The sequence below is a fragment of the Dendrobium catenatum genome, unplaced genomic scaffold (genome assembly GCF_001605985.2).
Source record: "Dendrobium catenatum unplaced genomic scaffold, ASM160598v2 fragScaff_scaffold_264, whole genome shotgun sequence".
Classification (NCBI taxonomy): domain Eukaryota; kingdom Viridiplantae; phylum Streptophyta; class Magnoliopsida; order Asparagales; family Orchidaceae; genus Dendrobium; species Dendrobium catenatum.
The window spans coordinates 1,916,451-1,942,885 of NW_021318726.1; the positions used below are offsets into that span (position 1 = coordinate 1,916,451).

At 36.2% G+C, this 26,435-nt stretch overlaps 1 protein-coding gene across 3 annotated transcripts; it reads right to left on the reverse strand.

Moving 5' to 3' along the window:
- On the reverse strand, positions 1-26,435 carry LOC110099150 (uncharacterized protein At2g38710). 3 transcript variants are annotated; one of them, XM_020826233.2, is made up of 6 exons: positions 26,322-26,435; positions 26,048-26,208; positions 17,850-17,969; positions 1,950-2,064; positions 1,185-1,278; positions 1-649 (listed from the first exon to the last, which is right to left on the reverse strand). In XM_020826233.2, exons 2-6 carry the CDS (start codon positions 26,149-26,151, stop codon positions 447-449), a joined length of 636 nt encoding a protein of 211 aa, XP_020681892.1. In that variant the 5' UTR covers positions 26,152-26,208; positions 26,322-26,435; the 3' UTR covers positions 1-446. The 3 variants fall into 3 exon arrangements, with proteins under 3 accessions (XP_020681892.1, XP_020681891.1, XP_028549220.1); XM_020826232.2 differs by having other exon boundaries at positions 26,048-26,408; XM_028693387.1 differs by lacking the exon at positions 17,850-17,969 and having other exon boundaries at positions 26,048-26,412.

Sequence of the window (26,435 nt, forward strand, 5' to 3'; positions counted from 1 at the left end):
GAGTATTAAAGGACTTTCTTGATCCCAGATATCATTAAAACCTTCAGTAAATATAGGTTTCAGCATACTTAACGGACTGATATAAATAGTTAACAACAAACTTGCTGGAATGTTTTAAATAAAGTCCATCAAAAGACATAAGAATGATGGCCAGTTGAATAGCAGGTGGGACAAAAATCAAATTACAATTTTTACCCAGCTGCATCAAATTGAACTATGGGTATGTATCTTGCAACCCCAAGGCAAATTATTATGTCCGGACACCAGTCAGAGAGAATCATTCGGATTTCTCTCTGTCTACAGTAAAAGTGCAGTCAAAGCACAACTGCTACAGTACTGCGCTTTGCCTGCACTTTGACTGTGCTTTTACTATAGATAGAGAGAAATCCGGATGATTTCTCTCTGTCTGGTGTCCGAACTTAATAATTTCTCCAATCCCACACATATCAGTGGATAGGCTTTACCCCATTAATTGGAGGGTACTGAGCTCGGCTGGTTTTCACATAAGTAATATATTCTGTGTAATGCATAGTACATAAGGTGCTTTGGTACTTGGTGATACGAAGTCTCTTGCGAAGGGACTCGGTGATTACATTATTATAGCCTGCTTTCCTCATTAGAGAGTCGATGGCTTCAATCTTGGTCCAACCTGTAAGTAGGGAGCAATATGTTCATTAGATGCAGTTAAACTAACTATAAACTGGTTTGGTGATTTGCTTCTTCTAACACAGTTCATACTAACGCAAATCATGAAAAAGGATGTCTGAATTCATAATGTAGATGTTTTGGTTATGCATCAAGAAAGCAAAATTAGCACCCTAACGAATCTAAGGTTCCATTTGGGACAGTTTTTTTATTGCTGCTTAAAGAAATTTTCTAGTAAAAAATAAAAATTTTTATACTAAAAAGCTACTTTAAGAAACATTAAGAAAGCAGTCTCAAACGAATCCTAAATATTGAGATAAATGATTCATTAGTTTTATGAATAAGAATACTCAAATCAAATGAATACTTCAACGGCTAGAATAATTTTGATTGCTTTGATTTCAAAGATAGTAAATAGTGGTACTGTCAGTGAGGAGTGTTAAAAGCTATCCATTTTATAATTAATTTTGATTCAATTAGCTTTTCAAAGTCAATGAGGATCATTATTTGCAAAAATTTTGAAAAACAAGTAAACTTACCTTCATGGGCAGCCACCTCAGGCAAGTAAGTTGCACTGCGCCTTGTATTATAATCAGGGTCAGTGAATTCAATAATCAAGCCATGCTTTCCAATCTGCAAGATAAATACTTGGTTTCCAATAGTCACTACATTTTAGCTTTCCATGATCACTAAAAGCAAATAATTAGCTAGGTGATAACAATGCTGGGACTAAAATAAGAAATTGCATCAATGCCACATCCTGTGAAATAGAATATTTAACAAAAAAGCCTGTCCAAAAATTCCTGTTTGTTATGAAAAACGGAAAAATCTTCAGAAAATCAACTTTCCACATCAGTGCATGTTACTGGTTCAAATTCATAAAGTCCAGTCACCAAATTTATTTTTTTAATCAGTGTTCCTACACTTCTGATAACATTGACTGTCAAACCATCACCAAACATTTGGTTTGGCTATCAATCGTAAGAATCAGATCATGGATTCAGTGGCGGAACCAGTCATAATTGTCAAGGGGGGCAAATTTATAAGTAACTGTTGACAGATATGTCGGGGGTCCAAAGGAGCACTATCAATAATCCAGAGGTCTCCAGACGAATCCGAACGCCGCACGTAATAATTTTTGTGGGTCTCCAGACGAATCCGGACGCCGCACGTAATAATTTTTCCTCTTATTGACGCAGATGAAAGATGCAATAATATATATAGTAGTTCGTAGTTTGCATCAAGGTAAATTGTTGCCCCATGATCTTCTAACAGATTACTAAAAGGAAGAGAGAAGAGCATACCTCCCAATCAAGGTAGTTCAGAGCAGTTTCATATTCAGTAAGAATAGACACTGTGCATTCCAAATACGGCAATTCTTTGGCTTGGACTGGAGGGAAGCGTCGATCTCTCAGAGCACTACAGGAAGGAATATGAAATAAATTAGCTAGGTACCAGACTACCAGGTCACCACAAACAAAATCCATTTCAATTCCAAAAATCTCAAGTAAAACTTCCTAACAGATCAAACAACGTTAGGAATTAGAGAAACCAAGATATTTAAAGAGTAATGGCGATACTAATGAAATTGATTGTCAAATCAACATATAGTAATTAGCAACTGATATGAAGTCATCGATACAATCTTGAAAGAGTACAACAATGGGTGTAAAACAAAAAAATTTAAGAATACATGATTTAGCAATGTTGGTGAAGAAACGAATGCTCAATCCATGGCAACATTCTAGGCATGTACATCAACATTATATTAAACTAAGGCTTCGTTTGGGACGACTTTTTTGTTGCTTCTTAAAGCAGCTTTTTAGTACAAAAATTAAAAATTTTATACTAGAAAGTGCTTTAAAAAGCAACAAGAAAATCATCCCAAACGAAGCCTAAGTCTCTAAAACAATTAAATAATAGTTCGTCTTTACGAAAATTCATCTTAACATGCACAATTTGTATTTCTGGCAACTGCACATTTGACATATGCATCAATTTTATTTGTCTTGGAAAAGTTTAGCTTCTTCGAACAATAGATTTAAGCATAATTATTGTACTTTCTGTTAGAAAATCCACGAGTAATCACCTATAGGCCTGTCCAACCAATGCACAAGATAACTTTGATATACACGATTAGTAATAAAAACAATTTCATCATTCATTATTGCTTATGGCACAAGATTTATGTAACTATTTGAAAAAAAAAAAATTGATGTGAATTACGTAGGAGAGGATGGGAAGAGAGAAAAATCTAAGATATTAGTAGATGGTTCATAATATAAATAAGAATATTAAAGACTGAACTAATATGAGAATTTTTAATGTTCTAACTTGCAAGCTTTACCCCAATTTGTTATACGACTTGATCTAATCTCATTTTTCTAGCAAATGATTATAATATCTAAAAGAATCAGAGTTAAAAGTAAGTTTCCTGTGAATATTCTCATGCAAAATAAGCATATGAACAATGGATGATTATATATAATATGATGCATGTAATGATAATGCTAAGATGATAACATGCTTCCACGATATAACTAATACTAAGATGAGGGGATGATGAATAAAATTTAATTTAATATTTATTATGGTTTATTAAGCCTTGTCCTAATAACAAACAAACAACAAATAAGAAGGGAAAGTATATTATATGGACAGTCAAACCTCTTTAAAGAAAACTAATGCAAATTGCTTAAATAAATTGTGTAAATTATACACTTTTGAGTTTTGGAGTAAAATCTTATCTTTCTCAATCTTATAATATTATTTTATTCTACTTGATTTAAAGTTATCTAGCAATCATTAGTATTAAGATTGTATTAAACTTTGTAATAGCTAGTGATAGCCTTAGGCATCACCAAAATATGGTTCACTTTAGAATACAATATCTAGGAGAGTTTGCTAAGCGTAGGTTTGGAAGAGATGTTCTTACCCACAACTAAGGTGAGGGTACTCTTCCCCTTTAAGGAAGAGATTATGAGGATTTCTCCACATGTGAGAAGTGAAGAAAGAGATTGTGAGCGAATTGAAACCCTGCATATAAGGAGTACTTTAGGGTTGGACGTAAGCCATCGGGTAGGCAAAAACACAAAAATTCAGTTTATTTTTTAAATCCAGCAATAAATAATTGATACCTAGTTTTTATATTTTTAGTATTAAAGATAGATTTTTCATCTTATATCAAGCAAATTACTTTTCAATTGATTTATTATTTAGATACAAATTCTCTTGTTAGAATCTTATATTTAGAGAGAAAATATCATTAGCAACTACACCAAACTAGAATTCACGGTGAGAATGTATATCACAACTAATGCGAGGCAAATATATTTATTTAAGAGGAGAATTTATATTTTATTTATGCATCTAAGAGGAAAAGTTTATTTTTATTCATTCACAGCAATATCAGTTTATATCATTAAATAGAGAGAGATTATTGACTACGTGATCTCATGTCACTCATGTTTTACTCGTTAAAGATTTGATGATAATAAATCTCTTGATGAAATCATAAAATAGTTTGTTAAGAGTTTCTACTGTTTATACAAATATATTTAAACCATGGGGATGATGACATATTCTATTAGGCACTTTTAAGGCTTTACAAGCTTGAAGATGAGCGTTAATGGTGAATCTAAATTTTTTAAGAAAGATAAAGTAAAAGAGTTCAAGAAATACCTTAATCTGCGTGTGTTTTAATAATTCGTTTCACGACTAACTTTTTGCTTAGCCTACAAATATCTCAAGGATAAATAACACATTAATCAAAATATAACAAAGCTATTTTAATTAAATAATCATTTGTTAAATTATTATAAAATATTAAAGCTTAAATAGAATTAATTCATATGTATAAGTTATGTTGCTAAACTCCATTGGCTGAACAATATTTTTCACTGGTCGTTTTGGCACTTTATGGGCCTCTGTTAACATTAATAATTTTTTGCAAAGTTAGCAAGTCTCTTAACCATGGAGCTTGCTCCCCTAAATGACAGAAATTTTGGTCATGAATCAATTTACTAGCAAGTTGACATCATAGCTTCCCTGAAAGTCATTACAGGCCACCAATAACTCCTAACAAATGCTAGTAAATCTATTTTTGGCAAGCAACTGCTACTTGAACATAATTGTTCAGTAATTAATTATAGTCAAATATGATCACTCGAGTATAATTTTTGGGCTGCTTATTGAATCTTAAACTACTTTATATATACCAATTTACTTCTACTTTAATATATTGATAATGTCACACAAATTTTCTTATACAAAAGTGAAAGTATTTTCAGCCTTAAAGATATATCTTTTCAGGAAAAAGCAAACGAGTGTTCATCCTCTCAATCCATAGAGTTCAAATTTTAGAGTAAAATCTCCCTCGATCTTATAATATTATTTTGTTGCCTTTGCTTTGTTGTTCTTTTATAATCCTCTGTGTTAAAACTAAATTCAGCTTTTTAATAGTTGGGTATAGTTTAGTCACCTCCAAAGTGTTGGATCACTTTCAAAGAAGTTATCCTACAGAGTTTACTAAGCAAAGGCACAGAGGTACTACCCTTCCCCATATCTAATAAAAGGGTATGCTTTCCCTTAAAGGAAGAGGTGAACGGTTCTCGCTCAAAATTGGGCGAGAACGGTTTACCTCAAAAATGAACTTGATAGAATACACTTCATTCACTTTAATTTATCTTGGATTTGCTTTTCATCCAACCAAACACCAAACTTCTCAAATCTCCTACATTTTTTTTACTTTACACTCACTTTACTTCCAACCAAATAATTCCTATATATATATATATATATATATATATATATGCATTGGAGATTGTGCTAAAATGTATTCATGAACATAAATAGAAAACTAATCCATAGTGAAAATTTGAAATTGAAATTCAATTTGAGCATGAGATCATTTTTTAACTTAAATCTTAATTAAAATCTTGAGTTCACAAGCAATCCTAGCAATAATTGGTTCAAAACGGCAAGAAGAAACAAGAAACTTGGACAAAGCAATCTAGAAATGATAGATTGCGATAGTGGAAACAAAACAAAGTAAAACTCAAAGCAAGATACAATTGATCCTCAATTCGAGAGGAGGATCGTCTCTCCCAATATGTAGATTGTAGATCTAGACCACAAGACACCAAGGAACTCTCCAAAAGAACAAACAATACAAGCATGCCCTAACCCTAGCCTCTCATCCTCTTTAAATACATCCTTCCTAATTAAAAGCTTCCTAATATAATTTTATTTCAAATTGCTCTCTTGCATGAACCGCCCCCTCCTCTCTCTCTATTTGTCGCACAAGGAGGTGGGACCCACCCACTTAAGCAATGGGTTTAAGAGGAGGTAGCTTAGTCCGCCTCCTGTATGTCCGAATCGGCCCCTCCTGGGCCGGTTTAGGCTGATTTGTAACAATACCCTCTTCCCAAAGAACCACCCTGTCCTCAAGGTGGAAATTAGGAAACTGATGTTTCACCCTCTCAAAGGTTCCCACATGGCATCGTATTCCGGAAGGTTTTTCCACTTGATTAGCACTTCTTTAGCTCCGTTTCCTTTATGGCGAACCCCCATCAACTCTAAAGGTTCCAGAATCACCTTTAAATCCTCCGCGAGTGTCACCGGTAACTCTGGGCTAGCTGTCTAATCTCCAATGACTCTTCTCAGCTGGGATACATGAAAAACTGGATGTATAGTCTCCATTGGTGGTAATTTCAGGCGGTATGCTACCGCTCCTATTTTCTCCAATACCTCGTAAGGTTCAAAGTACCTATAGGCCAGCTTCTCATTCCTCCTATTGGCGACTGTCTTTTGCCTATATGGTCGGAGCTTCAAGAACACTCTCTTCCCCACTTCAAATTGGATGTCCTTCCTATATCCATCAGCTTGTTTCTTCATAATTTGTTGAGCTCTCAGTAAATGTATCTTCAACTCTTCTAGCACTCAATCCCTCTCCTCCAAGTACTCCACTGAAGAAACAGGAGTACTGCTACTCCCAAAGTGCACCAAGTGGTGAGGATCTCGTTCGTACAACACCTTGAATGGGGTCATCTATGATGCCGAATGAAAAGAGGTGTTGTACCAATATTCAGCCTATGATAGCCACTTAGCCTATAGCTTGGGTGTCTCTAACACAAAGCATCTAAGGTAAGTCACCAAGCTTCTGTTGACTACTTCCATTTGGTCATCCGTCTGTGGGTGGTAAGATGTGCTCCTCTTCAGAACTGTTCTTTGTAATCTGAACAACTCCCTCCAAAAGTGGTTAAGGAACACATTATTTCTATCTGATACTATCGCCTCAGGTACTCCACGTAATATGACCACATCTCTGATGAAAGTTGAAGCCACTGTCACTGTTGTGTATGGGATATCAGAGAGATGAAATGTGCATACTTGCTCAACCTGTCCGCCACCACTAAAATCACAGTGAAACCTTCTAAATGGGACAACCCATCTATGAAGTCCATGGATATCTCCTCTCATAATCGTCCTGGTAAAGCCAACGGCTGTAGTAGTCCTCCTGGTGACATGGCTAGGTATTTGTTCCTTTGATAGATCTCACATCTAGACATCATCTCCTCTATATCTTTATGCATCCCCTTCCAGTAAGCTTTGAAGCTAGCTTCCTTTATATCTTCTGCACTCCTAAATGGTCCCCACCGCACTCCCATGAAACTCCTGGAGTAAGTTTGGGATGTGGATCGAAGACCGGGGCATCACAAACCTCCCCTGATACAATAGTCTACCCCCTCCAAGGAGTACCCTAGGTGGCTACTCTTCCTTCAGCAAATCTGCCTTGATTTTTCCCAAATCCTCATCCCTAGCACTTTCCTCTATGATAGCCTCCCAATCAAGCATCAAAGAAATAGATAGTGACACTGTCTGCAGCTCCCCATACATCTAGACATGGTATTTACACTCTTGTTCTCCACTCCTGGCCTGTACTGAATCTCAAAATTATACCCCAGCAACTTGGACAGCCATCTTTGATGCTCCTCTGTCACCATCCGTTGTTCCAACAGGTATTTCAAGCTCCATTGATCTGTCCTGATAATGAAATGCCTCCCAAGTAGGTAGTGCCATGACTTCTGGATGGACAACACGATGGCCATTAATTCTCTCTCATAGAAAGACTTCAGCCTGGCTCTAGCAGTCAAAACCTGGCTGAAATAGGCAATGGGCCTACGACTCTACATAAGCACTGCACCCAATCCGTACCCAAACACATCGATCTCCACTATGAAGATCTTAGTGAAATCTGGCAACGCTAGGACCGGTACCATCGTCATAGCCTTCTTCAAGCTCTTAAATTTTGATGTGGCCGCCTCCCCCCATAGGAACCCATCATTCTTCAACTGCTCAGTGAGTGATCATGCTATGGTGTTGTACCCCTTTACAAACCTTATGTAGTAATCTGTCAATCCTAGGAATCCCCTCAGCTCCTTCAGATTTTTAGGCACTGACCACTTTAGCATTGCCTCAATTTTAGACTGATCTGCAGCCACCCCTTCTTTTGATACAATATGGCCCAAGTACTCTACACTAGCTTGCGTGAAGCAACACTTCTTTAATTTGGCTCTCAGCTGGTGCTCCTGCAGCACCTCAAACACCTTTTTTAAATGCTCCCAATGCTCTTCTTCTATCCTGTTGTAGACTAGGATGTCATCGAAGAATACCAGTACAAACTGTCTGAGATAAGGTTTGAAAATCTTTTTCATAAGTGTCTGGAAAATGGCTGGAGCATTGGTGAGGCCAAAAGGTATCATCAGGAACTCATAATGTCCCTCATGAGTTCTGAATGCAGTTTTGGGCACATCTTCCTTCTTCATCTAGATCTGATGGTATCCCGATTTCAAGTCTATCTTACTGAAGATCACTGTTCCACTCAATTTATCTAACAACTCGTCAATAACTGGTATAACAAATTTGCCATGTATAGTTACCTTGTCGAGCACTCTATAGTCCACACAAAATCACCAGCCGCAATCCTTCTTCTTCACCAATAGATTTGGACTAGAGAAGGGACTGATGTTGGGTCTGATGATTCCTACCTCCAGCATCTCTCTAATCAACTTTTCGATTTCATCTTTATAAAACTGAGTGTAGAGATAAGGTCGTACACTGATGGGTGACACACTCTCCCTCAACATGATGGCGTGTTCCTGCTCCCTCTGCGGTGGCAATCCCTGAGATAGCTAAAGCACCTCTTCGAACGACTGAATCAACGGCTGTATGGAGAGGGGTATGTCCCCTCCCTCTTCTAATCTAGCTCCCTCCAAACTGTGCAGCTCGACTAAATATCCTCCACCTGCCAACTGTATATCCCTCACCATAATTTTAAGAGAAACCATGGATTTGAATAGCGCTGCATCTCCCTTAATCATCACCTTCCTTCTATCTACCATCAACTCCATCGTGAGTGCTCCCCAATTCACTTTGGTGTCTCCTAAAGTCTGCAACTATTTCATCCCCAGGATGACATATGTACTCCCAAGCTCCAGTGGAAGAAAATCTTCCCTCACCTGAATCCCCTGGATAGTCAGTATCACTCATCTGCAAATCCCCTGGCCTTTCTCCACCTTCCCCATACCCATCATCACCCCGTAACAACCAGTATCCACCAATCTCACTCTCAATTAATCAACGACTTAAGTGAAAATGAAATTGTGAGTAGCCCCACTATCAATCAGCACCACCACCTCCTTGTCCCATATCTCCCCCTTCACCTTCATGGTATGATTCGTAGTGAATCATACCACTGAGTTCAAGAAAACCTCAGCCATATCCACATACAACTTCTCCTCCTCTCTCTCCTCCTCACCTCCCTCCTCAGTTTCCTCGTCATCACAGATAATGAGAGCCTGAAAAGTTCGGTCCTTGCATCGATGCCCTGGCGTATACTTTTCATCACACCTAAAGCACAACCCCTTAACCCTCTTCTCCTGCATCTCTTTTTCTGTCAGCCACTTGAAATTTCACCCACTCCCTCCTACTGTCTTCTCCTTGGTGGCCTCCCGACTCGCCTTGCTACAAGACCTTTAGGTGCTAGATGGGTGATCGTCATCTTGTAAGTCCCCCCTGTGATGCTACTCCAGGCTCCCCTATCCATATTTCTCAGATTTTCAACCAGCTGGGCCAACTTCATGGCCTCCCCCAAGTCACGAGGCATCAGAACCTTCACTACTGCTCGGATCTTCGCCTTCAACCCTTTCATGAAATTCCCCGCCAATACCGTATTTGATAATCACTCCACCCTGCTGGCTAGGTGCTCAAATCGCTCTCGGCAATTTCCTAGTGATCCCTCCTATGTCAGAGCAAAGAAATGCTCATAGAAATCTTCTCCCCGGTCAGTTTTAAAAATGTTCTATTATGCCGTCCTTGAATTCTCTGCAATTCCTGACAGGTCTCCTCTGATCTCTCCACTAATACCAAGACAGAGCCTTTCCTTCCAAGCACAAACCTTCCACTGTCAGCTTCTTCTCCTTTGTTAGCCCATTGCGGCGAAGCATCGTTCCACCTCATAAATCCACCCATATGCATCTTCTCCTTCAAATATGGGCATCTTCAACTTCCTAACCTTCCTCACAACCATTCCCCCTTATTCTTCCATAGTTTCCCCTCTACCAAGTACTAACCCCCCCCCCCCCCCCCCCCCCCCCCCCCCCCCCCCGTCTCCCGATCTTCCCTTGCCCTGCCATAGCCCAAACCCCCTTCAAATTTCCCACTTCTTTCTTCAAAATCAGCACCTCGGTGGGCATAGTATCACTCATGGCATTTCCCATATCCACCTCCACTTTCTTCCAACTGGACAGGCTCCAGATGGGGTCTTCTTCTTTCTCCTTCCATGATTTTCACCTCATCTTACTCCCTACGAATTTCATAATTTGTGCTTTTCCCTTCCACACCTTTTGCCAGGAAAGCTGCCGTTTGGTTTTGGATTTCCAACATTTTCTTCATCATGTCCTGGAGATCTGCTACTTGTCATTCCATGGAGGAAATCCTTTCCTCCACCATTGTCTTGATTTGATTCATCTCCCCTTCAAGCCTTTCTTCAAAAGCATCCACCTTGGCCGCCATCACAATCACGAGTTTGTAGATTCACAAAATTTGAATTTGGGACTCAAAAAATAGCAAATTCCTTCTATTTTGGGCCAAAAAATTGTTGTTGGAATTTGCCAAAAACATACCTCCACCGATTTTAAGACTTGCTCTGATACCAATTTGATAGGAAATACTTGAGTTCACAAGTAATCCTAACGGATTTATTTGAGTTCGTAAGTAACCCTAGCAATAATTGGTTCAAATTTCAAAACAACGAGAAGATACAAGAAACTTGGACAAATCAATCTAGAAATGATAGATTGCGATAGTGGAAACAAAACAAAGCAAAACTTGAGTTCGCAAGCAACCCTCAACACAAGAGCGTCCTTTCTAGGGCGAAGGAGATCATAAAGTTCATCTACATTAATCACTCATGGGTCTTAGCCTTCATGAGAAAGTTCTCGAAGAAGAAAATCATTCGCTATACTACCACTAGGTAAGTCATTACATTAGTGCACTGCAAAGCATTTTCAATTTCTAATGCAAGTTTATCCTACAAGTTTGCCACATCTTATTTGATACAATGGCTTAATTATGTGTGGGGCAAGAAACCTGAGGGGAAGGAAATACGAAGGCTGATTTTGAATGATAAATTTTGGGCCAGTGTGACCTATGTCATATTGAGCACAAGACCCTTCGTACAAGTACTAAGATTAGTGGATGCAAAGAACCCTGCCATGAGTTTTATATATAATGCAATGGATGAGAAAAAGTAGTTGAGTGCACATAACTTGGGAGGAGAGGAGGCTAGTTATAGAGAGATTTGGGATATCATCGATGCTCGGTGGGAAGTCAAGTTACACCGTCATCTACATGCAGCGACATATTATCTCAATCCTCAATTTCAGTATCCATAGAGAAAATCCTCAAATCCAGATGTGAAACTGGGCTTGTACCATTACATGGAACGGTTGATACCGGACCAGAGTGTTAGGGAGCTTGCATATTTAGAACTTGTTCTATTTTGGAATAGGGAGGGATTTTTTGGTCTGCAAGCAGCAAAATCTACTATTGTCAAACGCTCTCCATATAAGCATATTTTTCGCAAAGTAACTGGACATACATCACACTTTAATATGTTTTTATTATCGTTTTTATTTTTTGAAAATAGTTGAATGGTGGATCTAATTTGGTGATTCCACCCCTGAGTTACAAAGTTTTGCAGTTAGAGTTTTGGGCCTCACTTGTTCTTCCTCTAGGTGTGAATGAAACTGGAGCACATATAGTCAAGTGCAAACAAAGAGAAGAAATCGACTTTCAACACTCAGAATGAACTCCCTTATGTATATTATACATAACAAGAGGTTGAGAGATAAGAGATTAAGGAACAAGGGGTTGAAGGATGATGAGAATCCTTTGGTGTGTGATGATGTGGCGTCTGATAATGAGTGGTTCATAGATGATGAGACAGATTTGCCATTATCAGACCTGCAGCTAGAGGATCTATGTGTAGATGTTTTGAAGGGTGAAGTAGATCAAGCGAACACATCCACTAGTACCACACTACACACATCAACTAGTATTGCAGCACAACAAGCAAACAAAGGTATTTCATAATTTCTTATATGCTATTACATTTTAAATATATGCAATTAACAACACACTAATCATTCTTATTGAACAGGAAAGAGAAAAGTGGGTAATATTAAAGATGATGAAGATTTGACATTCATATATACAATTGGAGATGAAGATGTCTTGAAAACCCATTTAGTGATGAGATATGATTCGATTTTAGATGTTCTTTATTATTTGTACTTTGAGAGTTTTGATAGACTTATATTTGTGATTTTATACTTTGAATTATGCTACGACATGCATATATTACATCTATTTTATTATTTTTCACTAATTTCACTTCTCATTTAGATGTTTTTTATTGTATGATAGACTCTTCTTTTTATTTACATGCTAGAATACTTAAATTCTCATTTACGCAATTCTTCATTCGTGAGGCTTACGTCTCACACCGCCTCGAGGCTTACGCTTCGCCTCACAGTGAAAAATGTCTCGAGGCTTATTTACGCAATTTTAAACCTTGTTTGCGGTTATAACTTTCCCGCTAGATCCACCACCAGAGCTTTTCGGCGAGTTTAAAAGTGTTCCCGTAGATGAATTCCTCAAACGATCAAGAAAACTAGTGGCGTTCCTCTTCTTTGGTGTCACGTCAAATGGAGTAGCCACAAATTTCTTTTTTACCTTCGTTGAAGCTTCAATAGTCTCCTTGGCATTTGGGCAAAGGCTTCGACGCAGGAACTTGCTTGGAGTTCCTGAAACCATAACCAACAAGTCTGTTATAGCTCTTGTTAGTCCTTAAGCCCCTCATTCCCAATACCTTTGATCTCTCCTTTGTCTTAGGTTTATCCATGCTGCTCTGCTTGTCCCCACTTCTGACCCAAATCTGAATCATGGTCCCTCTCCGCCCTCCCAGTCACTTTTACCTCGGTGGCAGCTACTGCCTTGGAGATGAAGCTACGCTTTCAGCAAGTAATTAGGAAACCCGATGACCAATTCTTTTTTGAAAGTGAATTGTTGAGATTTGAATCCATCTTTAACTAAGTAACCATCTTCATAAGTGGTAGTGAGGCCTCCTTTGGCGCCTCCTTTTTCTCATGAGCAGGCTTCGACAACATCGTGGTCACTTCCTAAGAAACCATCTGTCGTAAATGGACGGCGACTGTTTATTCCGACGAGTCCTTGCGAATGAAGACAATGACGTTGCATAGAAGTAGGAGATCGCGGAAGAAATTCGCACTGGAGTATTTGGTTCCACTCTGCTCCAGCCTAGCACACACGATTTCTAGATCCACGTGACTCCTAATCATGCTCTGGTATCTCGTGTTTTCCTGAGCCTCGAGCCGGCTCAAGAAAACAGATCCCTACTTGCTTGATCGGATGATCTCGCGAAAGGAAGCCAAAGGTTACAATTCAATAGTAATGATGTAGTTGATGTTGGCGGCGACAAGTGAGACAGCGTCTGTCACCGCCTCCTCGATTACACAGCTACTACTAGAAATCATTTTCCACATTCTCCGCCGACGGCACCTCGATAGGCTAACCAAGCTTTGCACATCGCAGCTCTCCTTCTCACCGGCTACCGACTCCCTAGATTCCCCCCAAAAGTGAAGGTGTGGGCTTAGCTGTTTCTGACCCTTTCGATAGAGTCTGCGAGTTCCCGTTGCAAGAAGCTTCACGAGCCGGCCCGGTTAACATATTATGACCATTAGCTTTCATTGTCTTCTCTGGCTCTGCTCCCTCTCCACCTCCGTCGGCCTTCACTTCCTTAGCCTTTAGATTCGTCAAGCTCGACTCCTTGCTCTGATACCATGTTAAATTCAGAGAGTTTGAAAAAGAAAAATGCTTAATTTTATTACACAAAATTATCCCTATTTATAGATCTACACATGACATCTTAAAGAAACAAATAACTACAAAATCATGCATAATTTCCCTAATATAATCCTTCCTAAATCAACCACCCGAATATGGAAGGAGATCGGTGTGATCCAGACGAGCTTCCCACGGATCCCCATCCTGGTCATAGGATCAAGAGCCAAGGGACGACTAGGATGGCTGGGACGGTATTTGACAAACCACAACTGCTATCGTAAATAAGAAAACAAAGGGTTATACTCAATGTCATGCGTTAAGCATGGATTTAAATTATCTTCTTCTTTTCCTGAATGAAAGTACATCCTTTAATATTGCATGGAATTTCTACCAAAAATAAGCTTTATCACACATCATAACAAAATGGCGGTCAGCCCTGTTGTTGATAAATTCATTCTCAGAACGTAGAAGGCACAGGTTTTGCTTCAAAATTAACCAAAAAGATTCCTGGCAAGCTTGCACACCCTCCTTGCTTTAAGAAGTTTTGGACGGTACAAAAGCAGAAGAGTGGGACAGGCTACTCATATGCCACAACTAGCTTCATAGTGAGCTATAACTATTTTATGTCCTGCACAAAATTACTATACCATGCTCCTAAAATGCAAAGTTTAAGTGTCCTAATATGAGTATAAGCGATAAATGCTTGTGCATAAGAGATCGTATCAAGTACGACCCAGTGAAAGTTGCACATTTTCAAGATAATATAAACTAGATAGAATTGTCAACATTGCAACATGCGAAGGTGACAGACAATAGTCACTCAAACATCGAACAGATCAAAATTGGGTGAATAAGCAAGACAAATTAAGGCAGAGAAACAGAACCTATTTCAAGACCAATATGAACATCACACTCACAAAATCATTTTGTAGTTGAGTATGGCACAAATGAAAATGCTAAGATGGCTGCTGTGGAAGTAGGATGGATGGAATGAGAACTTATTATATTAGCGAGTGGTACTAGAAGCATCTATTGAAATAAGATGATAGAAAAAATAGATCAATGATACTTTTATGAGTAAAATGGAGGGTACAAGATGAACCTATAAGACAAGGGTCTATATTCATGTAGAAAGCCTAGGAAGGAAAGGGGAAGGCCTAAGCTTGGCTTGAAGTTATATAAAACAATTTGTACAGAATAATTTTACCATCTTATGAAGCATTCAACAAGAATGTATGAAGAATGAAGATCCATAAAGCCTACCCTTAATAGTAATGATGATAACTATGATGAACATCTAACTTTATGCCATTGGATAAAGCAAGCGGATATACCGCACAATGAATCACATTTATTGCTTTCTTGATTTAATAGCTGGCGCCAATCACAAACTGACTCGAACAATCCTAATCAAGCGAAAGTAAGAGCGATTTAGTATGTTCAAACGCAATGAGTGAACAGACACAACTCCTCACATACAAGGGTGGCTTTAATTAGAGGTAGAAGAGTTCATGTGAATATGGTTGTTGTAATAGACGAAGGAAAAAAGGAGTTCGTGCGAACCTAGTTGTTGGCATAGAAGAAGAAGACAAGTCATGATGTTCAGTGGAGTTGAAATTAAGATGAGAAGGAAAAGAGTTCATTCTACTTGTTTGGTGGAGTCAAAAACCGGCGAAGAAGAAGAAGAAACGTCATGCCAACTTAATTAATGGAGTTGGAACTAAGGAAAATTTAGATCAGTGGAGTCAAAGAAACAGAGATGAAGGAGAAAGTGGATTTTCTGTTTGTTGTAGAAAGAAAGAAGATTATGATTCTAATTTGATTGAATTGATTTGTGCAATTTTATTTGACAGGGAGAAAGAAGACGACAAACATGACTATGAGATCTCGTTTGATGAAGAGGAAAAATAATTGAACATAATAAAGGAAATTTATTTAAATGACATTTATCCTTTTAAAATAGAATAAAATTAAAAAAATAATTAAGAAATGTGATTTAATAATTCATTGACCTTTGATGTTGGCTTGACAACGTTCGATATCTTCGACGTTGCCCTTGACAACCGTTGATATCTCCAACATTATCTTCGACGCAATTTGATGCTTTTAGCGTTAAAGGCAAGCAAGAGTGCTCTTAACAATTAAAGTTAGAGCTAAATTGATTATCATTAATTTAATTAGAAAATTTTAAAGAAATCATAGTTCTAAATTAAATAGGTAAATGGACCGGAACGTGTAAATAATGCATAGGTTGTGAACTAAGGAATAATCGACTAAAGATTAAATAAGCGTTGAAATAGAATTGACTTTCAAAAAGGAATTGAGATGAGTGATTACACTTTAATTTTATAGCAATTGATGTTCTTTTTATGAATCAATGCATGTACTAGCATAATATATTATAGTTATACTCGCTAAGATTCGTACCTTAAAGGGAAGAATTAAATGATCTTTTATTAAAGTTTTATACATATTAAATGTGAAAGCATCCCACTAAAACTAATATGTGTAGAATTTAAATAAAAAAAATAAAAAATGATAATGAAATGAATGTACTAAAAAGAAGAAGTATTTGCATACAAATACAAGTGTTCACCACTTCACCTTCTTATAGTACTGGCTGGAGAAGCAATCTATCCATGCACAAAAAATGGAAAAGATTGAAAAAGGAAATGAAAATGGAAATATTTGTGCCTTAATTGATGTAATATTAGACGGTGCTCCTAAAAGAAACCGCATATTAAAAATTATAATATGGAAAATATAGTATCTAAGAATATTTCATGTAAAATAATGTTTTATCTTATCAATGCCCATGTTTAATGTCTCTTAAATGAAAGATTTAATAATTAATTAGCATAACTAATATGAATATTTCTTTTATTTATTATTATATTATCTAATTATAATTAACTATTGAATTTGATAATGAAAACTCAACCGATTAAATTAAATATTTCAGGTAAAATTCTTATAAATGAGATGGCTAATAGAGAAAGTTATGCGCAGAAGAAAAGAATCAAATGAGAATAAGTATGAATTGTGTCATATATGTTTAAATTTGTGATGAATAATTTGCGTCTCTTTCCAAAATTATTGGATAATATTTTACTAGATCCTTTTAACTATTGTTGAAAGAAATTTTACTACCATCGACTGCTGCTCTCGACGTGGTGCTCAAGTACTCAAGTCAGGTCTTGAGCTTGATCCCTCAAGGAAAGTAGTTGTTGGTCAACCATTAATACAGCAGCATGCACTACCAGTGAACAAGAACATAGAAGCAATCCAGTTACTATATACGATTTGCATACACAACAAGTAAATATCTAATATTATTAGCTCATTATGCTTTTAAGAAATCAAAATGTACTACTTGCTCATTATGATTTTAACAATTCAACCACTAATTCTTTAAAGATTCAAACTAACTATTCACTCCATCATAAGTTCAACTATTTTATGCATCAGTATGCGCACCTAGACTCAAAAGATAAGGTTATAAATCCATGGTATACACAACCAGAGCTACCAGATTTTATGCACAAGGAAAGTTGTAAAGGATATCAGCATCCTACAAAGCAAGCACAATGGTAAATTGCAATAAAAAACAGACAAATGCGAAACAAAACATATTTTCAATATGGATGGAAGTATCATGCACCAAATAACATTGGATTGCAAGCATCTATTTTCACAATTATATGGCAAAGTGCAAATATTGAGCATCATTTTACAAGCTGCAGGGATGTGTACAAGTTATATAAGTTCTTATATACCTAGTTAATGCATAATCCTTTAAACCACTGATCAATCCTCGAGCTTCTAAAGTTCCAATGCATCCTCGCAAACGTGGTTCGCCACCATTAATTGCTTTCTTCCATGTCACAAACAATGGGCTGAAATGACGTGTTTGTTATAAGGATTTCAATATGAATTTTTATAACAATTTAAATAAGAAATAATTAAAATTCCAAGGGTCACCATCTAGCACATATAGCAACATATTTTAACTAAAAGGTCCATCACTCTGTTACCTTGGCAGCTCAACATATGGGATAATGGATAGATCAATATACATGAATATGCAATCAATTGATAGATTTCGTGAAAGAATATGAACAAGCATGGTGCTTCAGAATTAATGAAAAAAAAAACAATTATTTGGTTTGATTAATGTTCTGTAAGAACTATATTATGAAGATATGAGCAATAAAAATACGGATTTAGTTGTAGTCAGCCTTATATAAATAAGGTTTAAGACTAGCTAACTATTGCAACAAGCTCAAATGAAAGATACTGCACTAATTTTTTTTTAAAGGAAATTAATAAATAAACTATGGAAAAAACATTTAATTGATTCAAATCAGGTCCATAACATGATTCCATTAAAAAATACTTTAAATCCTCTATAATTCAAAATTTAACTTCTTCAATGATTAAATATTTTCATGAGCCACGTTGAAACCATCTTGGTGAAAGTTTTAATAACAAATAAAGCACCCCTAAGTCAAAGTTCTTAACCTTGAAGTGGTTATATTTCTTAAATATTAAGTATGGCATCAGTGGTAATAGCCCACTCGTCTTCCTCCCTAACTTCCGCCTTCTTCCTTCCTTTATGCTATCACCACATGGATCCATGGGATCCTAGTTGCTAGTTCATCAATCTAAGGGGTAATTATTTATATTTCTTAATTTTGCATGTTTCTTGTTAGAAGCCCTCTAAGATTGTATAAATTATGTACATATTTCAACGAATGAATACTTAACTACCTTAAATCTTTGTCATAGCATCGAAGATCTTTATAATTTTTTCCAAGTGCATATGCTTGTTCTTTCAAGTCTAGTTTATGTTCTTTTTTCTACTCCAGTAAACGCATACTATGACAATTTCCCTGCGCATGGACAACAACAAAAATGCTCATATTCATTTTGTCTCGTGTTCCTTTGGGATTGAGGGGTGCAATTCAAATCTGACAGAGTTACAAAACATTCACTCAACATACTAAATGAATGAAAGAAAAAGCTATCTGAAGTGGACAAAATCAGTTCGCTTAAATTGGAAGCGAATAGAAAAATTATATCATTTAATTGGCACTATATTTGAACAAAGTGATCTATGCTTGAGGTTTGGAATGAGCAAGATTCTTTGGTGATGTCTTGGTTTCGAAACTCTATGATTCCATGGATAAGTGATACATGCATGTTCCTCCATTCAACAAAGGAAATATGAGATATGGTACATTAAACCTATAATAAAATAGTACATAAATCCATGTATTCAAAATCAATATTCATTCACAAAACATAAAGGTGATCCATCATGGAGTATTCCAACCTATTACAAAGCTAGTGGTCAGAGATGTATCATTATCAATGCATCTAAATGGAGAGCAATAAAGATGTGACTTCTTAAAATGTTTGCTGAAAAAGACCGAATATATGATTTCCTTGTTGAATTAAATGTTAATTTTGATGTCTTATGGGTTAAACTTTCTCAGAAAGGAGAATATACCATAACTAGATAAAGCTATCGCTGTTATTCGAACTGAAGAAGTAGGAGAGTAAATTACGAATAAACCCAAAAAGGGGTTATCCTTAATATCAAAGGTTACCAACATAAAAAACTTCGACTCAAAGCCCTTTCCTATTGAGGGCCACAAGAAACCAACTCTAGCAAAAATGGTCAATAAAAATATTTTATGGTGTGCATATTATTAAAAAGCTTGATATACAAGGGAAAGATATTGAAAAATTCATGAAAATTCACAAACCAAAATTAGAGAATGCAAGGGGGGTAGGCAAAAAAATAAATAAATGCATACATAACACATTAGGAGAAGTTAATGTCAAATAGTCACATATTGAGATCCTCAAAGAATAAATAGAAAATTTGAAAAACCTGTTAGGATCCCTTTTAAAAGAATATCTACAACTAGTACTTATGGTATTGCATCCTCTTTTCATCCATTTAAAGCCTCATAGATGCTCACTCTAGCTCATGGTTCATTGATTCAGGAGCTATAGACCATATGACCAGCTCCTCATACAAATTTATTTCATATACTCATCATCCTAGCAACACAAAATAATCATTATCAATGGATCCTTGACGACCGTGGTCGATAATGAGATATTATTATAAACAAATCCTCACATTCTGAAATATTCATTATATACATAAATTATTTACCAACTTCTGATCCATTTAAAAACTTACTTGAGACGGTAACCACTACATTGTATTTTTATCCTTTATTTTGTGTTATTCTTGAAAATGATATAAGTAGGATGACTGGACTTGCTAAAGAAAGAGGATGGTCTCCCCCACCTTGAGGAAATCATGATCAAAAAAGCTTCATACAACCTTCAATATTATATCTTCCTTCAAAATCACTTAATTCAATAAATATATGATCTAACTTCAACACCTACATCTTTCCATCAATTATTTGTTGTTCTCAAAACTATATTTCCTACGTTATTAAAAGCAATCACTATTGAATAATTTCATACTGAGGTTTGTTAACTAGCTAAACACAAATGTATCAGCTTTTTTCTCTCATTAATAGAAACTTTTGAAGACCATCCTCTACAACTACATCTATGGGGTTCAATAGTTAGTATCTTTTATCAATATTTGCACCCATATAGGTTGAATTTTTTCACAAAAATTTAAAAATGATGTGAGCATCATAATTCAAAGTAAAAATTAAAAGAGTCATATATGACTATATTAGAGACTATTTTAACAACTATCTCTCCTCATACTTCCAAGAAAAAAAGAAGAAAATATGAGTTAAATTGTATATATATAACCCAAAAAAATGTAGTTAAATAGCTACTTGTCATGATAAGAGCTCTCATTTTTCAAAAAAAAAATCAGAGGATATTGTTTTAACAGTTGAAAACATCATAAACTAATTATCTACAAGAGTCATTGGGTTCAACAGTCCTATACAAGCCCTAAACAAATTATTTTCTCACTTTACACCTTAAAAAAAATTATTCCCAAAATATTTGAACATGTTGCCTTTGTTAAAATACATTCCTAAAAAAGAGATAATTTTGATCCACATATAATTAAATGTATCTTCATTGACTAACTCCAAAACAAAATGATACAAATGCTATCATCCCCCCACTAAAAAAGTACATGCATCCATTGATGTCAATTTTAATGTAGCAGAACACCACTTTATTATAACTTATCCAAAAGTAGAAATATCATTCACAATTGATTTTTACTCCTAAATTTCCCTTCCTTACCACTCATCCAACCAAGCAACTCTATCCTAAAACTATTTATTCCTACCCAAACCAAGCATATAATTGAACTACTTTCTACTAAGTCGCCATAGGTTCACTGAAGAAGTAATGCATCAATCCTTTAATATACACAAATCCAATCAACTGAATCACTCACAACCATTGAATCCATGAAAGGAACTATTAAACTTACAACTGAAAAGAGTCTTAGTAAGAAAGGTATAAGAACTAACACTTGACAGGCTGACACATTTACATATATTTTTATCATATAACCATCTCAAACCTTCCTTAGTAGCCTACAAACTATTTCTATCCCCAAGTTAGTCTCTAAGCTATTAAATAATGAGAATTGGAATAATATTATGAAGAAGAAAATGATAGCTCTTCAAAAAAAAAACATTGGATTTGGTAGAATTACCTAAAAGTTAAAAAAACAATGGGATGTAAATGAGCCTTTAATGTAAAGTACAAATAAGACTGTTCATTAAAAAGTATAAAGTTAGATTGGTTGCCAAAAGCTACACTCAAACATAAGGGATTGATTAACTTGAGGTCTTTGTTCATGTTGTTAAAATGAACGTTGATCATTAGCAACTCATATAAACTGGAAAATCTAGCGTTTTAATGTTAAGAAAACCTTATTACATCTTGACTCATAGGAGGACATGTATATGGAGATACCATCATGATTTGGCATAAATACAGAACAAAAGATGTGCAAATAAAAAAATGATATTATGTAAGCAGAAACAAACTTCAAGGGCTTAGTTCGAAAGGTTCACCGAGGTGATACTAAATATAAGATATAAATAAAATGAAAGAGATCATACAGTATTTGTAAAATATGCAATTTTAGGGATCTCAGAACTACTAGTTTAGGTTAACAACAATATTGTTTAAAATTGCGCAATATGAGGCTCGCCTTGAGGCCTGGCTTTGCGCAATTCCAATAAAAAACATCTCGAGGCTTACGCCTCAATTTATTTTAAGAGGCTTACACCTCAGCTTAGTTGAGGCCCGTCTTAAGGCACGCCTCGCCTCACTAGCGTGAGGCTTACGCCTCAAGTAAAGCCTCGAACAAACCACACTTCGTGTACCCCCGAGTCCCAGTAACTTTCTCTCAACTGCCTTAACCTCTAGCCCGTCACATTTGCCACAACCACCACTGTCATAGCCGTCGTCAATGATCACTTGAAAGCTGCACACCACCACCTCTAAAAATTTTGGAGTATTAATCTCATCTTTGTGTTGATGAAAAACATTTATGAAAGAGGAAGATACCTGAAATAAATGAAAAAATTTATTGGAAGGCATTGGACTCCACAGGATGAGACAAGAGAGAAACTAATTTGTTATAATGACGACTCAAATAAAGATCCGCTCAGTGATGACAATACATATGATTTTTTAGTTGTTGCCAACTATTTCAGCCTTTCTTAGAAATTAAATGTAGATGAGTATGGAACTTAGAAAGAAAGAATTTGGAGTTGAACTTAATGTTATATGATATTTTTATGCAATTTCTATATTTCATAATTTTTTGCTTATGTAATATTTGTATTTCAATTATATTTCATACATTATTTAATCATTATTTGTGAATTATATAAAAATTAACTTTTAACAATTATTTGCACTTAACGCAATTTTTTATTTTGAGGCTCACGCATCAAAACGCCTTGAGGCTTACGTCTCGCCTCACGAAACAAAAAAAGCCTCAATACCTAATTGCGCTATTTTAATCATGACAAATAATGATTTAGAAAGAATCGAGAACCTTAAAAAAAAAAAAAGATTGCTCCAAGGATTTAAAGTCAAAGAATTCGACAAGCTAAAATATTTTCCTCAATATTAAGGTTGACACACTCATATAAAATCTTTATATAACAATAAAAATGCATAACTAACATGATGAAATAAACAAGAAAGCTAGGATGTGATAGGAAATACTTGAGTTCGCAAGTAATCCTAACCCAAATCGGTGAAACTTCAACAGCCAAACTGCTGTCCACAGCAGAAAACAGCAGGAAACCGGAGAAAATTGGAAGAAACGCAATAGAAACTCGTAGGAAAACAAAGCAAACACTTTTATTTCAATAGAGGATTAAAAGCACTTGCAAGATACAACTTTCCTTCAATTCGAGAGGAAGGAAAAAACTCTCCAACGATCTCCGGCAAAGCCAAGAGCCCAAGAACACCAAACCCTAGATCTCAAAATAATTCAAATTCAAGATGAGAGCTAATTCTCACCATAACTTCTAATTAAAGACAAATGACAATTATAAACTTCCTAAAACAGCCCCCAACATTCAAAATTTCCCTCCTAAGCTCACCCAAAGCCGCGTGGCTTTCCTCTGGTTTCCGCTCAAACCCGCGCTCCCCCTCTGTTTTTCCGCCTGGAGTAACAGTGGACCGGTTCAGGCTGGACCGGTCCAGCCGGCCCCTCCTGGGCCGGCGTAACAGGATGCAAGCTTCTCAACATTCCTATGAAATTCACTTATAGACTTGGAGATGGCCCATAAGATACAATAATAGAAAAACATCTTATCAAAGACTTGTGGAAAAACTCTACTTATCATATATTATTCCTAACATTGCCTAAGTCATCAACCCAGTGAGTGAATTCATGCAAAATTTTAAAGAATCATATCTTAAGGCAATGAATAAAATTCTACAATAATTGAAGGAAACTCCTAACAAGGAAATTCTATTCAAAAAGGGGGAGAATCAAACCCTTGAAGCATGTACATATGCATATTATGTGGTTTTTATAGTTGATAGGAGATCAACAAGAGGATATTACACATTCTTAGCATGCAATCTCATGACTTGGATGAGAAAACAATAAAATATAGTATCAAGATCTAACACAGAAGTCAAAGTTATATCTATGACATTGGGAATCTATAAGTTGTTATGGCTGAAAATTATTCTTGAATATTTAAAAATTGAATGAAAATGTCCTATAAGGCTCTATTATGATACAAGATCATCCATCAATATTGCGCATAATCTCATACAATATGACCATATAAAGCATACTGAAGTTGATATATATTATATAAATAAGAAGCTTAATTTCGGTTGAATCTATACTCCATTCATAACCACAAGTGAGCAACTTGCGTACATACTCACAAAAGGATCATCAGAGGCAGTTTCAAAATCATTAAGCAAGTATGGAATGTATGACATCAATTCATTCGCTTAAGGGAGAATGTGGAAACAACCCACTAGTCTTTTGCCCTAACTTCCACCCTCTTCCTTCCTTGACATTGCCAACTTATATATCTATAGTATCTTTGATGCCAGCCCAATCCGTGAGACTACTAGAATCATTTGTAGTTATGTATATTCTTTGATATTATATGTCTCCTATTAGATTCTATCTTAAGATTGTATAAGTTATGTACATATTGGAATGAAAGCACACTGAACTATTCTCTGATTCTTATCAGTGCACATAATGAATAACAGAATGAAACGAGGCCAGTAATAGGACAGCCAACCCCTCTCACCAATGTTGTAGTTTAATAATGTCGCAACTGTTATTAGTTGAAAAGCAAGAAGTTGACGCAGTTATGATAGAAATTGCATAGCAAAATTAGTTGCAACCATAAGAAGGAAAAAAATTCCAACTTCCCTTCTTGAAAAAAATAGATTTCAATCCTAATAGAGTTAATCAACTTAGATAACAAGCCATTCCATGAACTCATTTCATAATGATAAGAAAAAAAAAACTAATTTTACATTTTCCCTTAACAAAAACAAAATACAATCCTTGCTGGGCTAAACTCAGAAAGCAAGTTCTTCAATGGACTCATCTCTCATCTCTTCATGATTTGGACATACATTCAAGGAACATGGATTCCTGCTACAAATGGCAGCACAAATTGCAAACGCTGTGCTCACATAATCGCATCATCACCTGCTTCAGTCTTATTCTACAGTCTACAACCATCGTCTATCAATCCAAGTTGGAAAAAAATCTGCTATAACTCAACAATTTATACAGTTTCATAGACTTTATTCCGTTGTTGCATCTCCCCAAACTACACCAAAACACTCCCAAATTGCTTCTTATTCTACACCAAAATTCTGCTATAACTCAAAAATTTATACAGTCCCTATTTCTCAACAAGAAAAATATGCTAAAAATCAATCAGTGGAGACCAGCCAACAGATACACTTCTTAGTGATCACAGCTAAAATGATAAAAGGAGGAAAGAAACATAACGATCCCAATGAAAAAAAAAAAAAGCATATGAGATAACCTAGACAACAAATTAAAAATTTTATTAAGAAATCCAAGGTACTCACCGCAAAGTAAAGCCTTAATATAAGTTCAAATAAAACTCCACCGCATAATGAAACCATAAATGAAGAAATCAAAGCCACAACATCGGAATTGATACATGCAGTATATCACGGTACTAGCCACTGACAAGAAAAAAGGGTAAACTTTTCCCCTTCATCCTCAAATAAAGATGCCGTGGTGACTATCCTTCGAAAAATACTCTATGGCGGAATTACAAAGTCATCAGCAGCAGTAATAAGAATCATGAACATCTCATCGTCATCGAACAGCATTTCTCAAAATCGGTAATTGGAACTCCTGAACACCAAATTATCACAAACGAAAACACCATACAGAAGGGATCCACAACAAAAATTATCAACAAAAGAAGCATTAGTCGAATCTTACTGCTGCCCATCCTCGAAGGCCGGGAGCGGAGCCTGCTCACCATTGTAGTGGGTGACAAGAGTGTCAAAGCAGTAAACCACCATTTCTTGGTTAGCTGAGACCATCCTGCGTTACGAGGAAGTAGGATCGCCGGAGCGTGGCTGACTCCGGAGATCAAATCACTGGAAATAGAAAAAGCGTCAGTCTTCTCCTACTTTTTCTTACTTCCGATCGAGAACAAAGAAGAAGAAGAAGAAGCGTAGGGGCAACGTTGTCTCGATTCTATAATACATACAAATACAAATGACTCTCTACACTGAATGACGGCGTTGGAGTGCGGGTAGACGAGGAGCTCTTTGTGTGATATTGGAGGGCAAATCTCATGGAAGATAGCCATCTACCAACATAA

Excerpts from the sequence above, each read along its gene's own strand:
- LOC110099150 (XM_020826233.2), bottom strand. The coding sequence starts at position 26,151 with ATGGTCTCAGCTAACCAAGAAATGGTGGTTTACTGCTTTGACACTCTT. Across the intron at positions 17,970-26,047 it reads GCCTTCGAGGATGGGCAGCA|CCCATTGTTTGTGACATGGA; the intron begins GTAAGATTCGAC and ends ACGTCATTTCAG. Across the intron at positions 650-1,184 it reads TGAGGTGGCTGCCCATGAAG|GTTGGACCAAGATTGAAGCC; the intron begins GTAAGTTTACTT and ends CCCTACTTACAG.